The following is a 13,154-nucleotide window of genomic DNA, read 5'->3' as shown; positions in this document are numbered from 1 at the left end:
GCCACCGGACTACTACCCCTAATATCCCACATCATCCCGTCATCCAGAGCCACCGGACTACTACCCCTAATATCCCACATCATCCCGTCAGCCAGAGCCACCGGACTACTACCCCTAATATCCCACATCATCCTGTCAGCCAGAGCCACCGGACTACTACCCCTAATATCCCACATCATCCCATCAGCCAGAGCCACCGAACTACTACCCCTAATATCCCACATCATCCTGTCAGCCAGAGCCACCGGACTACTACCCCTAATATCCCACATCATCCTGTCAGCCAGAGCCACCGGACTACTACCCCTAATATCCCACATCTTCCCATCAGCCAGAGCCACCGGACTACTACCCCTAATATCCCACATCATCCCGTCAGCCAGAGCCACCGGACTACTACCCATAATATCCCACATCATCCCATCAGCCAGAGCCACCGGACTACTACCCCTAATATCCCACATCGTCCCGTCAGCCAGAGCCACCAGACTACTACCCCTAATATCCCACATCATCCCGTCAGCCAGAGCCACCGGACTACTACCCCTAATATCCCACATCATCCTGTCAGCCAGAGCCACCGGACTACGATCCCTAATATCCCACATCATCCCGTCAGAGCCTCCGGACTACTACCCCTAATATTTGAGTATATGGCCAGGGAGGATGTGATTCATTTCTGTCCTGTGCTCTCTGCTCCTTTCTGGGGGCAGACAATGGCTGGGAGCTTATGTTCCCGGGGATGCTAGATTTCTCCCACCTGTGTCTGCTGAGGTGTTGTCATGGAGTGGGAAAACTGTTGCTCATAGCAACCAATCACAGCTCAGCTTCTTTTAAACAGCTCTGGTGAAATGAAAGATGCTTCATGATTGGTTGGTGACACACACACATACTCGTACATACATTCAATTTTATATATATAGAGATAAATATTTACAATATACAGTGGGGCAAAAAAGTATTTAGTCAGTCAGCAATAGTGCAAGTTCCACCACTTAAAAAGATGAGAGGCGTCTGTAATTTACATCATAGGTAGACCTCAACTATGGGAGACAAACTGAGAAAAAAAAATCCAGAAAATCACATTGTCTGTTTTTTTTTCATTTTATTTGCATATTATGGTGGAAAATAAGTATTTGGTCAGAAACAAAATTTCATCTCAATACTTTGTGATATATCCTTTGTTGGCAATGACAGAGGTCAAACGTTTTCTGTAAGTCTTCACAAGGTTGCCACACACTGTTGTTGGTATGTTGGCCCATTCCTCCATGCAGATCTCCTCTAGAGCAGTGATGTTTTTGGCTTTTCGCTTGGCAACACGGACTTTCAACTCCCTCCAAAGGTTTTCTATAGGGTTGAGATCTGGAGACTGGCTAGGCCACTCCAGGACCTTGAAATGCTTCTTACGAAGCCACTCCTTCGTTGCCCTGGCAGTGTGCTTTGGATCATTGTCATGTTGAAAGACCCAGCCACGTTTCATCTTCAATGCCCTTGCTGATGGAAGGAGGTTTGCACTCAAAATCTCACGATACATGGCCCCATTCATTCTTTCATGTACCCGGATCAGTCGTCCTGGCCCCTTTGCAGAGAAACAGCCCCAAAGCATGATGTTTCCACCACCATGCTTTACAGTAGGTATGGTGTTTGATGGATGCAACTCAGTATTCTTTTTCCTCCAAACACGACAAGTTGTGTTTCTACCAAACAGTTCCAGTTTGGTTTCATCAGACCATAGGACATTCTCCCAAAACTCCTCTGGATCATCCAAATGCTCTCTAGCAAACTTCAGACGGGCCCGGACATGTACAGGCTTAAGCAGTGGGACACGTCTGGTACTGCAGGATCTGAGTCCATGGTGGCGTAGTGTGTTACTTATGGTAGGCCTTGTTACATTGGTCCCAGCTCTCTGCAGTTCATTCACTAGGTCCCCCCGCGTGGTTCTGGGATTTTTGCTCACCGTTCTTGTGATCATTCTGACCCCACGGGGTGGGATTTTGCGTGGAGCACCAGATCGAGGGAGATTATCAGTGGTCTTGTATGTCTTCCATTTTCTAATTATTGCTCCCTCAGTTGATTTCTTCACTCCAAGCTGGTTGGCTATTGCAGATTCAGTCTTCCCAGCCTGGTGCAGGGCTACAATTTTGTTTCTGGTGTCCTTTGACAGCTCTTTGGTCTTCACCATAGTGGAGTTTGGAGTCAGACTGTTTGAGGGTGTGCACAGGTGTCTTTTTATACTGATAACAAGTTTAAACAGGTGCCATTACTACAGGTAATGAGTGGAGGAAAGAGGAGACTCTTAAAGAAGAAGTTACAGGTCTGTGAGAGCCAGAAATCTTGTTTGCTTGTTTCTGACCAAATACTTATTTTCCACCATAATATGCAAATAAAATGAAAAAAAAACAGACAATGTGATTTTCTGGATTTTTTTTTCTCAGTTTGTCTCCTATAGTTGAGGTCTACCTATGATGTAAATTACAGACGCCTCTCATCTTTTTAAGTGGTGGAACGTGCACTATTGCTGACTGACTAAATACTTTTTTGCCCCACTGTACATTATTTTTATTGATTTTAATTAACTGTAAATCAACGTTCAGCCCAACAGGCAGAAAACTATAATTTTCTTCACATTGATTAATTATACCTTGATGAATTTGCGTTCAGAGAGAAGAGTCCAATGTGACCTCCCTAAACTGCTGACAATCACATTTTATCTGCTCATCTCCTGGAAACAATGTTTCACAATATCCCGGTTCCTGCTCGTTACATTTTACTGCAGAATTGTCTATAACAACCCTGGTGCTGGCGGGGTCCCCTTTACCTGCTCTGCAGCCGGCGTCCCCTCCTAAGTAATTACATCCATTTAGAAACCACCATGGGGTATATTAGGAGCGGGGGGGGGGGGGGGGGGGGGGGGGGCTGTGACACCGCCATAAATTAGGAGAATAGAAAGTCCTGAGGAGGATCAGCGTCCGTGTGCGCTCGCGTAGCGTGGGGCTGCCCCGCAGGAGAAATGCACCAATAAAATAGATTCCTCCGGCGCAAAGAAAATTTACATCTTCTAATTTACTTTTCATATTAAAATAAATAAAAGAAAAATCGGTGACGACTCCGTCTCCTCCGCCCGATCGGAGCCGCATTAACTGTATGTTAGGGAATTGCTTAAAGAGAATGTGCCACCAGAAAACGATCTGTTGCTTCAATCAGGTTTTGGGGTTAAATGCATTTTTAAAACTTTTTAGTTATTTTTTTTTTCCATATCACAATCTATATTAACAATATAAATGAGAAATCTTACAGTTTTTACACTGGACACTGCGGCTTCATTAGACTCTGATGTCATGTTGTTTCAGGAAATCCCATGTTTATTACCAGCAGTGATCGACTCTGACCCTATCCTTTGTATTGAAGCATATAATGAGCAAGTGGAAAAGTCATTGTGAAGGCAGGAGGAGGAGGTGAGCTGTGACATCAGCTGCTGGGTGGTTCCTGTGATTCTTACTGTATATAGAGGTGTTATCAGCCATTGTACAGGAGGAGGAGGAGGTGAGCTGTGACATCACCTATTGTGAATGGTGGATCCTGTGTTATCTACTGTATATAGAGGTGTTATCAGCCATTCTACAGGAGGAGGAGGTGAGCTGTGACATCACCTATTGTGAATGGTGGATCCTGTGTTATCTACTGTATACAGAGGTGTTACCGGTCATTGTACAGGAGGGGGAGGAGGTGAGCTGTGATATCACCTATTGTGAATGGTGGATCATGTGTTATCTACTGTATATAGAGGTGATATCACTCATTATATAGGAGGAGGAGGAGGTGAGCTGTAACATCACCTATTGTGAACAGTGGATCCTGTGTTCTCTACTGTATATAGAGGTGTTATATAGAATTCAATCTTTTCTTACTTTTGACTCCGCAATAACTCTAACTGTTTCTCTTATTCATTCTCGTCTGGACTGCTGTAACTCTCTACTAATCGGTCTCCCTCTTACCAAACTCTCCCCCCTCCAATCTGTCTTGAATGCTGCTGCCAGGATCATATTCCTTGCCAATCGTTACACTGATGCCTCTACCATGTGCCAGTCATTACACTGGCTACCCATCCACTCCAGAATCCAGTACAAACTTATTACCCTCACCCACAAAGCCCTCCATGGCTCAGCACCACCCTACATGTCCTCCCTTGTTTCAGTATACCACCCTACCCACGCCCTCCGTTCTGCTGATGACCTGAGGTTAGCATCCTCATTAATCAGAACCTCCCACTCCCGTCTCCAAGACTTTACACGTGCTGCGCCAATTCTTTGGAATTCACTTCCCAGGTCAATACGATTAGTCCCCAATCCCCACAATTTTAAGTGTGCCCTGAAAACGCATTTATTCAGACTGGCCTATCGCCTCAGCACATTAACCTAATCTATCCCTATGTGGCACAGCCAAAAGTTTTACCATAACCAGGTTCCCCGCATCATGTTCCCACATGCTTTATGCATCCATTAGCCCTCTGTGTCTGTACTGTTACACACTTAACACTATGGCTGGTCCATACAAACAGGGCAACTGTTACCACCCACCTTTCGTGTCTCCTTCTTTCCTCATAGACTGTAAGCTTGCGAGCAGGGCCCTCATTCCTCTTGGTATTTGTTATGATCTATGTGATTATTGTTATGCTGTAATGTCTATTGTCTGTACAAGTCTCCTCTGAAATGTAAAGTACTGTTAGCGCTATAGAAATAAAATTATTGTACAGGAGGAGGAGGTGAGCTGTGACATCACCTATTGTAAATGGTGGATCCTGTATTATCTACTGTATATAGAGGTGTTATCAGTCATTGTACAGGGGGGAGGAGGTGAGCTGTGATATCACCTATTGTGAATGGTTAATCTTGTGTTATCTACTGTATATAGAGGTGTTATCAGTCATTTTACAGGGGGGAGGAGGTGAGCTGTGATATCACCTATTGTGAATGGTTGATCATGTGTTATCTACTGTATATAGAGGTGTTACCAGTCATTGTACAGGGGGGAGGACGTACAATATTTCTAAAAATTAAGTCATTTTCTAATGACACGTTTCCATTAAATAACAATTCCCAATAAATTCCCTGCAAACTTTCCCCCCCCCAAGAAAAACAGAACTACATCTCCCAACAGTTGAGATTGTCAAAACCATCTGCAAATACTGATCTTGGTCAATTTTACATAATTATTTCTTCCAATGGGACTTCCACAATTTTCAGAGAGTTGTTGTTCTCTTTATGTTTTAGAAATAATTAGGACCACCTGTCATTCTGACTGCTGCAACTGCCATTATTACAACGAACCTGAGGGGCGAGTCCTGCCATTTTTGACCCCTTCTAATATTATATGTAGAGACTGATTTCCAGTACACAACTTAATTTTTGCAGCACTACAACTCCCATCATACCATGAAACTATACCATACCTCAGAACCGACCCAAATCCAGTGGGACAGTCCTGAAAATGGAGAACGGCCCTGCTGTCCAGAAGGTCAGAGTTATAATGGTTTTCGACAGTATTAACCCCCATGGCATTTTGTGTTTTGTTACGTCTCACAACCTGGAATTTCACAGTTTTTTTCAGGGTTTGCATCAGTTCATGTAGAGAACTTGCCGACAACTGTGAACATTTGGTTTTCTTTTTATTGTGAAGCAAACAACAAATAGGACAAAATAACTGAAACCTTCACTGTGCATAACTATTCACCCCCTAAAGTCAGTACTTTGTAGAGCCTCCTTTTGCTGCAATTATAGCTGAAATTCGCTTTGGATAAGTCTCTATGTCTATGAGCTTTCCACATCTTGCCACTGGTATTTTTGCCCATTAATCAAGGAAAAACTGCTCCAGCTCCTTAACGTTAGATGATTTCCTCTGGTGAACAGCAATCTTCACGTCTGATCACATATTCTCAATTAGATTAAGGTCTGGGCTATGACTTGGCCACTGCAAAAACTTTCCAAATTTCCCCTTAAACCACTCAAGTGTTGCTTTAGCAGTATGCTTTGGGTCATTGTCTTGTTGGAAGGTGAACCTCCATCCCAGTCTCAAATCGCTAACAGACTGAAACAGGTTTTGCTCCCAAGAAACATCCCCACAGCATGATGCTGCTACCACAATGTTTCACTGTGAGGATGGTGTTCTTGGTGGGATGAGCTGTGTTGGTTTGGCACCAGACATAGCATATACATTGGTGGCCAAAAAGTTAAACTTTGGTCTCATCAGGCCACAGTACCTTCCTCCATACATTTGGGGAGTCTCCCACATGTCTTTTGGCAAACTCAAAATGAGCCTTACAATTGGTGTGTGGTAAAGGTTTTTTTCTGCCCACTCTTCCATAAAAGCCACCTCTATGGAGTGTATGGCTCATTGTGGTCATATGGACAGATACTCCAGTCTTTGCTTGGGAACTCTGCAGCTCCATCAAGGTTACCTTTGGTCTCAGTGCTGTCCCTCTGATTAATGCCCTCCTTTTGGTAGGAGTTTTGGTGGGTGCCCTCTCTTGTCAGATTTGTTGTGGTATCATGTTCTTTCCATTTGATGATAATGGATTTGATGGTGCTTCGGGGATCATCAGAGGTTGAGAAATTTTTATATATAACCCAACTGTGGAGACACGGGGGGGTCGGCGGGCGTCCCGGGCCCCTAGCTGAAACCCCGTGGACCTTGGATTTTCCCATTGAACACCTGCTCTCCCTTTAACGTGGGCATAATGCTACTTGGACAACATAGGGTGAGGGTAAAACAGTGTGGCAATACTTTAGTAAACCCCAGCACAGTATCCAAGATGATGCTCATTACAGATTCTCACCCTTCCACTGACTCACCAGGATAATAGCAGCTGTCACTTCAGATCTTCCATGGTTGATTACCCCACCTGTGGCATGCACACAGAGTAGAGGTAACGACAAGCGTAGGAAGATGACAGTCCATTCAGGTACAAGGACCAGTTGGCCGGAGAGTCACAACCTGGTTTCCTCTTCCAGAATCAACTACCCCGACTGTGGCACACACAAAGAGAAGGTAACGACAAGCTTAGGAATTTGACAGTCCATTAAACTACAAGGACAGTTGACCAGAGGGTTAAAACCTGGCTTCTCCGAAAATCTCCATGGAGTCAGGCGACCAGCAGGTCTCAATCCTGGCTTTCTCCAAATGTATCCATAGGTTCCAGGTGTCCGGCAGGTCCCAACATGGTTTTCACAAATGTATCTATGGTTCAGCGATGGTCAATGGAGCAGATCTGTATTCTTCCAACTGGGGCCGAGGTCCCCTAGAATGGCATCCTGTAGAATGATAAATCTGTATCCCTTGGGATGGAGCCATGATGCCTTGGCTGCTGGCCTGTAGAGTCCCTGGATGCTTGGTTGTCTTGCCTGAATCGCTGACTGTCTCAGTCTCTCTCTACAGAGGCATATTACCCTTTATGTAATTAACAAGAGTCCTTCATCCAGTATTCACAAATAAAGGGCAAGAATTGAGATCTATTTGCATAGTTTTTCCTCCTTTAAAAGGTCAACAAACTATCTGGCCTAGACAATGCATAATTAGCATGCCAGTAAATATCACTAGTCATCAAGGATAAGAGAAACAATATTTTATATCAAATGTCTGTTTTCTTGACCAACCAGAAAGAAACACATAAATTTTAAAAGTCAACATATAGCTAACAGTCTATTCTTCCTAGCTTACTAAAAGTGGGTGTCTGGTTAAGTAAGATACAATGCTGTGTCTCCACACCAACCCTAACTTGTACTTCTCAACAACTTTGTCCCTGACTTGTTTGGAGATCTCCTTGGTCTTAATGGTGTTGGTTGGAGATCTCCTTGGTCCTCATGTGTTGTTTGAAGATCTCTTTGATCTTCATGGTGGTGTTTGGAGATCTCCTTGGTCTTCATGGTGTTGTTTGGTTAGTGGTGCCCTTGTTAATGGTGTTGCAGCCTCTGTGGCCTTTTAGTAAAGATAAAGTGTATACACTGACAGACATGTGACACTTAGATTGCACACAGGGGGATGTCCGGTCACTAAGCATGGGATTTATGAAGGGAATTGCTTGCTCTAGAAATGTTTAGGGGCTGCATGCAAAAGTGGTAAATAAACATGCACATACTGTAGCCATTTTTAGCTATTTGATCCTATAAATGTAATTTTTGCCTATATTTTTTTACTTCACTATTTAGTGCTGATGCGTAACGCACAAATCAGATTACAAAAATATTTATAAACAGGTTGTAATTTATCAAAATAGGTAAAGAGCCAAGGGGGTGAATACTTTCGCAAGCCATTGTATGTTCTGACTTCATCAGAATCTGTGTCTTCAAAACACAGATACAGTTCAGTATACCGTAACTGTAGCAGCCAGCTTAAAGGGGTTTTCCACTACCTGAAAAACCTATTTGTTAATGAAGTAGAAAAACATATACTCACTTTCTCCACTAGCGTCGTTCCAGCAATATTGGCGCCAAGGCTCTAGTGACATTTTCATGCCATGTGAGCCCTGCAGCCAATCATTGACTGCTAATGGTTTGCTTTACGCTCATCCTCAAAAGTGAGAGTACCGCAAGCAAACATTGGCCTTTGATTGGTTACAGGGCTCATGTGACATAATAATGTCATGCGAGACTTGGTGACTACATTCCTGGAAAGCTGCCAATTCAGGAGACAAGTATCTGCACTTTTTATTTTACAAGGAGGACTGCTTTATATTATATGTGGATTCTACAGGTAGGGGACAACCATTATAAAAGCAATTAAGCAGGACACCCAGACAAATCGGATGTGTAGGGGAATGTACTGTGCAGACATTATACTATGTGGGGGGGAATGTACTGTGGGGACATCATACTGTGTGTGGGGGAATGTACTGTGGGAGAATCATACTGTGTGTAGGGGAATGTACTGTAAGAACATCATACTGTGTGTGGGGGAATGTACTGCGGAGACATCATACTGTGTGGGGGGGAATGTACTGTGGGGACATCATACTGTGTGTGGGGGAATGTACTGTGAGGATATCATGCTGTGTGGGTGAATGTACTGTGGGGACATCATACTGTGTGGGGAGGAATGTACTGTGGGGACATCATACTGTGTGTGGGGGAATGTACTGTGGGGACATCATACTGTGTGTGGGGGAATGTACTGTGAGGACATCATACTGTGTGTGGGGGAATGTACTGTGGGAGAATCATACTGTGTGTAGGGGAATGTACTGTAAGAACATCATACTGTGTGTGGGGGAATGTACTGCGGAGACATCATACTGTGTGGGGGGGAATGTACTGTGGGGACATCATACTGTGTGGGGGGGAATGTACTGTGGGGACATCATACTGTGTGTGGGGGAATGTACTGTGAGGATATCATACTGTGTGAGTGAATGTACTGTGGGGACATCATACTGTGTGTGGGGGAATGTACTGTGGGGACATCATACTGTGTGTGGGGAAATGTACTGTGGAGACATCATACTGTGTGTGGGGGAATGTACTGTGGGGACATCATACTGTGTTTGGGGGAATGTACTGTGGGAGAATCATACCGTGTGTAGGGGAATGTACTGTAAGAACATCATACTGTGTGTGGGGAATATACTGTGGGGACATTATACTATGTGTGGGGGAATGTACTGTGAGGACATCATACTGTGTGGGTGAATGTACTGTGGGGACATCATACTGTGTGGGTGAATGTACTGTGGGGACATCATACTGTGTGTGGGGGAATGTACTGTGGGGACATCATACTGTGTGTGGGGGAATGTACTGTGGAGACATCATACTGTGTGTGGGGGAATGTACTGTGGGGACATCATACTGTGTGTGGGGGAATGTACTGTGGGAGAATCAAACTGTGTGGGGGCACTGTACTGTAGGGACATCATACTGTGTGGGGGGCAATGTACTGTGAGGACATCATACTGTGTGGGTGAATGTACTGTGGGGACATCATACTGTGTGTGGGGGAATGTACTGTGGGGACATCATACTGTGTGGGGGCAATGTACTGTGGGGACATCATACTGTGTGTGGGGGAATGTACTGTAGGGACATCATACTGTGTGGGGGGCAATGTACTGTGAGGACATCATACTGTGTGGGTGAATGTACTGTGGGGACATCATACTGTGTGTGGGGGAATGTACTGTGGGGACATCATACTGTGTGTGGGGGAATGTACTGTGGAGACATCATACTGTGTGTGGGGGAATGTACTGTGGGGACATCATACTGTGTGTGGGGGAATGTACTGTGGGAGAATCATACTGTGTGTAGGGGAATGTACTGTAAGAACATCATACTGTGTGTGGGGAATGTACTGTGAGGACATCATACTGTGTGTGGAGGAATGTATTGCGGAGACATCATACTGTGTGGGGGGGAATGTGCTGTGAGGGCATCATACTGTGTGTAGGGGAATGTACTGTGGAGACATTATACTATGAGTGGGGGAATGTACTGTGAGGACTTCATACTGTGTATGAGGGAATGTACTGTGGGGACATCATACTGTGTGTAGGGGAATGTACTGTGGAGACATTATACTGTGTGTAGGGGGAATGTACTGTGGGGACATCATACTGTGGGGGGGGAATGTACTGTGAGGACATCATACTGTGTGTGGGGGAATGTACTGTGGGAGAATCATACTGTGTGGGCAATGTACTGTAGGGACATCATACTGTGTGGGGGGCAATGTACTGTGAGGACATCATACTGTGTGGGTGAATGTACTGTGGGGACATCATACTGTGTGTGGGGGAATGTACTGTGGGGACATCATACTGTGGGGGGGGCAATGTACTGTGAGGACATCATAATGTGGGGGGGACAGAGATGTACTGTGGAGACATCATAATGTTTGTGGGAGAGAATGTACAATTTGGACATCATACTGTGTGAGGATCCTTCACACGTCCTGATGATACCAGTACTGGAAAAAACAGTACCGGTGTTATCGGTGTTGCGTGTCCGTGTGACATACTTGTGTATGTGTGAGTCATCCGTGTTCCGTCCATGTGACACGTATGCCTTGCAAAAAATAATTATGTTTAAGTGTTAAAGCTTTAAAACTTTGCAAAGACTCTTGATAGACAGATAGATAGATAAAATAGCTAGCTAGATAAATAGATAGATAGATAGATAGATAGATAGATAGATAGATAAGATAAAATAAGATAAGACAGACATCTAACTTCACAACACCAGGACATATAAAAAATGGCACCCTTTAGTGCTCTGTATGTTGACCTAATGTTATGGCTATTAAAATAATAAATAAACAAAATGACATCACCCCCTATTTTTGATAACCAGCCAAGAGAAAGCAGACAGCTGTGGGCTCATATTATCAAGCTGGGAAAGTTTATGAGCATAGAAATATACATAGATGACTGATAGATATTAGATAGACAGATGATGGATAGATAGATAGATAGATAGATAGATGGAATAGATGGATAGATAGATAATAGAGAGATAATAGATAGATAATATATAATAGATAGACAGATAATAGAGAGATAATAGATAGAAAAATAGATAATAGAAAGATACAGTACATAGATAATACATAGATATTAGATAAATAATAGACATATAATAATAGAACAAGGATATTATCCTGTTTTTTTAAAGGATTGTACAATTAATTTGATCTCAATTGATGCATCCAAACAAGCCCCAAATTGCAGTTTCCTGGGAGTTTTACAAGGAATAATTGGTGGGATTTATGTCTGAAAAATGGGAACTCGGGAAACATGTATGAGACATGTCAGCCAATCAGCAGGTCTTATAAAGATCACGTGATACAATCTCTGAGGCCCGCCTCTGAGTAGTCATGGAGGATCCTTGTCAGTGCTACTGACTGGCTGAGGGGCTTCATATGATTTTCCATGTTAATTTGCAGAACCAATAAGTAACTTTTTAACAAAACAGATACAAAAGTATTCCATCTGCTTTGCCTCCACTGCTCCTTACCTCCCTTCTTGTTGTCATCTTGACTGCTGTCCGCTGTGTCTTGTTTGGCTTGCTCTTTCGCCGGGGCAGCTTCTGGGCTGGCAGCAGGCACATCGGCTTGTTTGGACTCATCCTTTGCTTGGTTGGAGTCTTGACCCGAGGAGTTCTCACTTGTGCCCTTTACTTCTGACTCTGTTTGCTTGACTTCATTAGACGGTTTTTCTGTATTTTTGGCTTCTTCCTCTGAAGCCGCCTCTTGCTTTTTATTTTCTGAAGAACTGTCTACTTTCTTCTTATTTTCTTCAGACAAGGGTCCATCATTGGTGGGTTCCTCTGTCTTTGGGGTGTCATTTTCTGTCTTGTTGGCGTCCTCCTTGGCATCTTCTTTGTGGTTCTCCACGGGTTCTCCGCTGTTCTCATCTCCTTTTTTGTCTCCCTTGAGTTTTTTCCGGATTATATGTCCACGGAAGCTGGCCTGGATTTTGGTCGCTGCTTTATGAGCTTTGTCCTCTGGTTTGTTTGCATCTTGTTCGATTTTTTGGTCGCCCTCCTCATTTTTTTCCACCTTTAGGGGGAAGACAGAAGAACATTTGATAAATCTTCCTTATAACAAACACATCTCGCCTTAGTTATAAGTGTCATTTTCTTTTTAAAAAAAAAACAAAAAAAAAAAAAACAAACATTAAAGAAGTTTCATACTTTGGAGCCTCTGGGAATTTTTTGGGTCTATTAAATTAAAATTGATGACTTCTTGCTACAAAGTGGAATGAATTATTCATGACTTCCCTGAGCTTCACATCAACGTACTCTCGAGTGGTTTACTAAACGCCATGATGTTTTCAATGTAGCAGTTACAAAAAAAAAATTATGTATGGGCTGAAAGAGACGTAAAAATATCAAAAAGAACACAGAGGGAATTCCGGAAACTCAATTCTTTAGGGAGACCAAAGGAGGCAGATGCACTTGGACTTTGTTATGTACATGGGAACAAATGCCCCTTTCCAACGCTAAGACATGGTCACAATGACATGAGAATGGAGGTAGTGAGCATGTGCGACCACCAGCTCTTCACCGTCTATAGGAGTGGTGGTCACACGCGCTCAATATACATTTCCTTTTACATGAGATTTTGGATACTTGGTTTCTGGGTTTCATAGTGTCCCGAACCTCCAGCAG

General features: G+C 43.6%; 1 protein-coding gene across 1 annotated transcript in view; it reads right to left on the bottom strand.

The window, feature by feature from the left end:
* Window positions 1-13,154, bottom strand: part of GAP43 (growth associated protein 43) — a 127,677-nt gene that overhangs the window by 74,298 nt on the left and 40,225 nt on the right. The window contains exon 2 of the mRNA XM_073577084.1: window positions 12,000-12,543. Within this exon, the coding sequence (XP_073433185.1) occupies window positions 12,000-12,543 (544 nt within the window). The remainder of the gene's footprint in view (window positions 1-11,999; window positions 12,544-13,154) is intronic.

Source organism: Dendrobates tinctorius, unplaced genomic scaffold, assembly GCF_039654945.1.
Source record: "Dendrobates tinctorius isolate UK_male_01 unplaced genomic scaffold, ASM3965494v1 ptg000054l, whole genome shotgun sequence".
NCBI lineage: Eukaryota > Metazoa > Chordata > Amphibia > Anura > Dendrobatidae > Dendrobates > Dendrobates tinctorius.
Note: the sequence above shows the minus strand (reverse complement) of the source record. Positions and strands in the feature narration are given on the sequence as shown.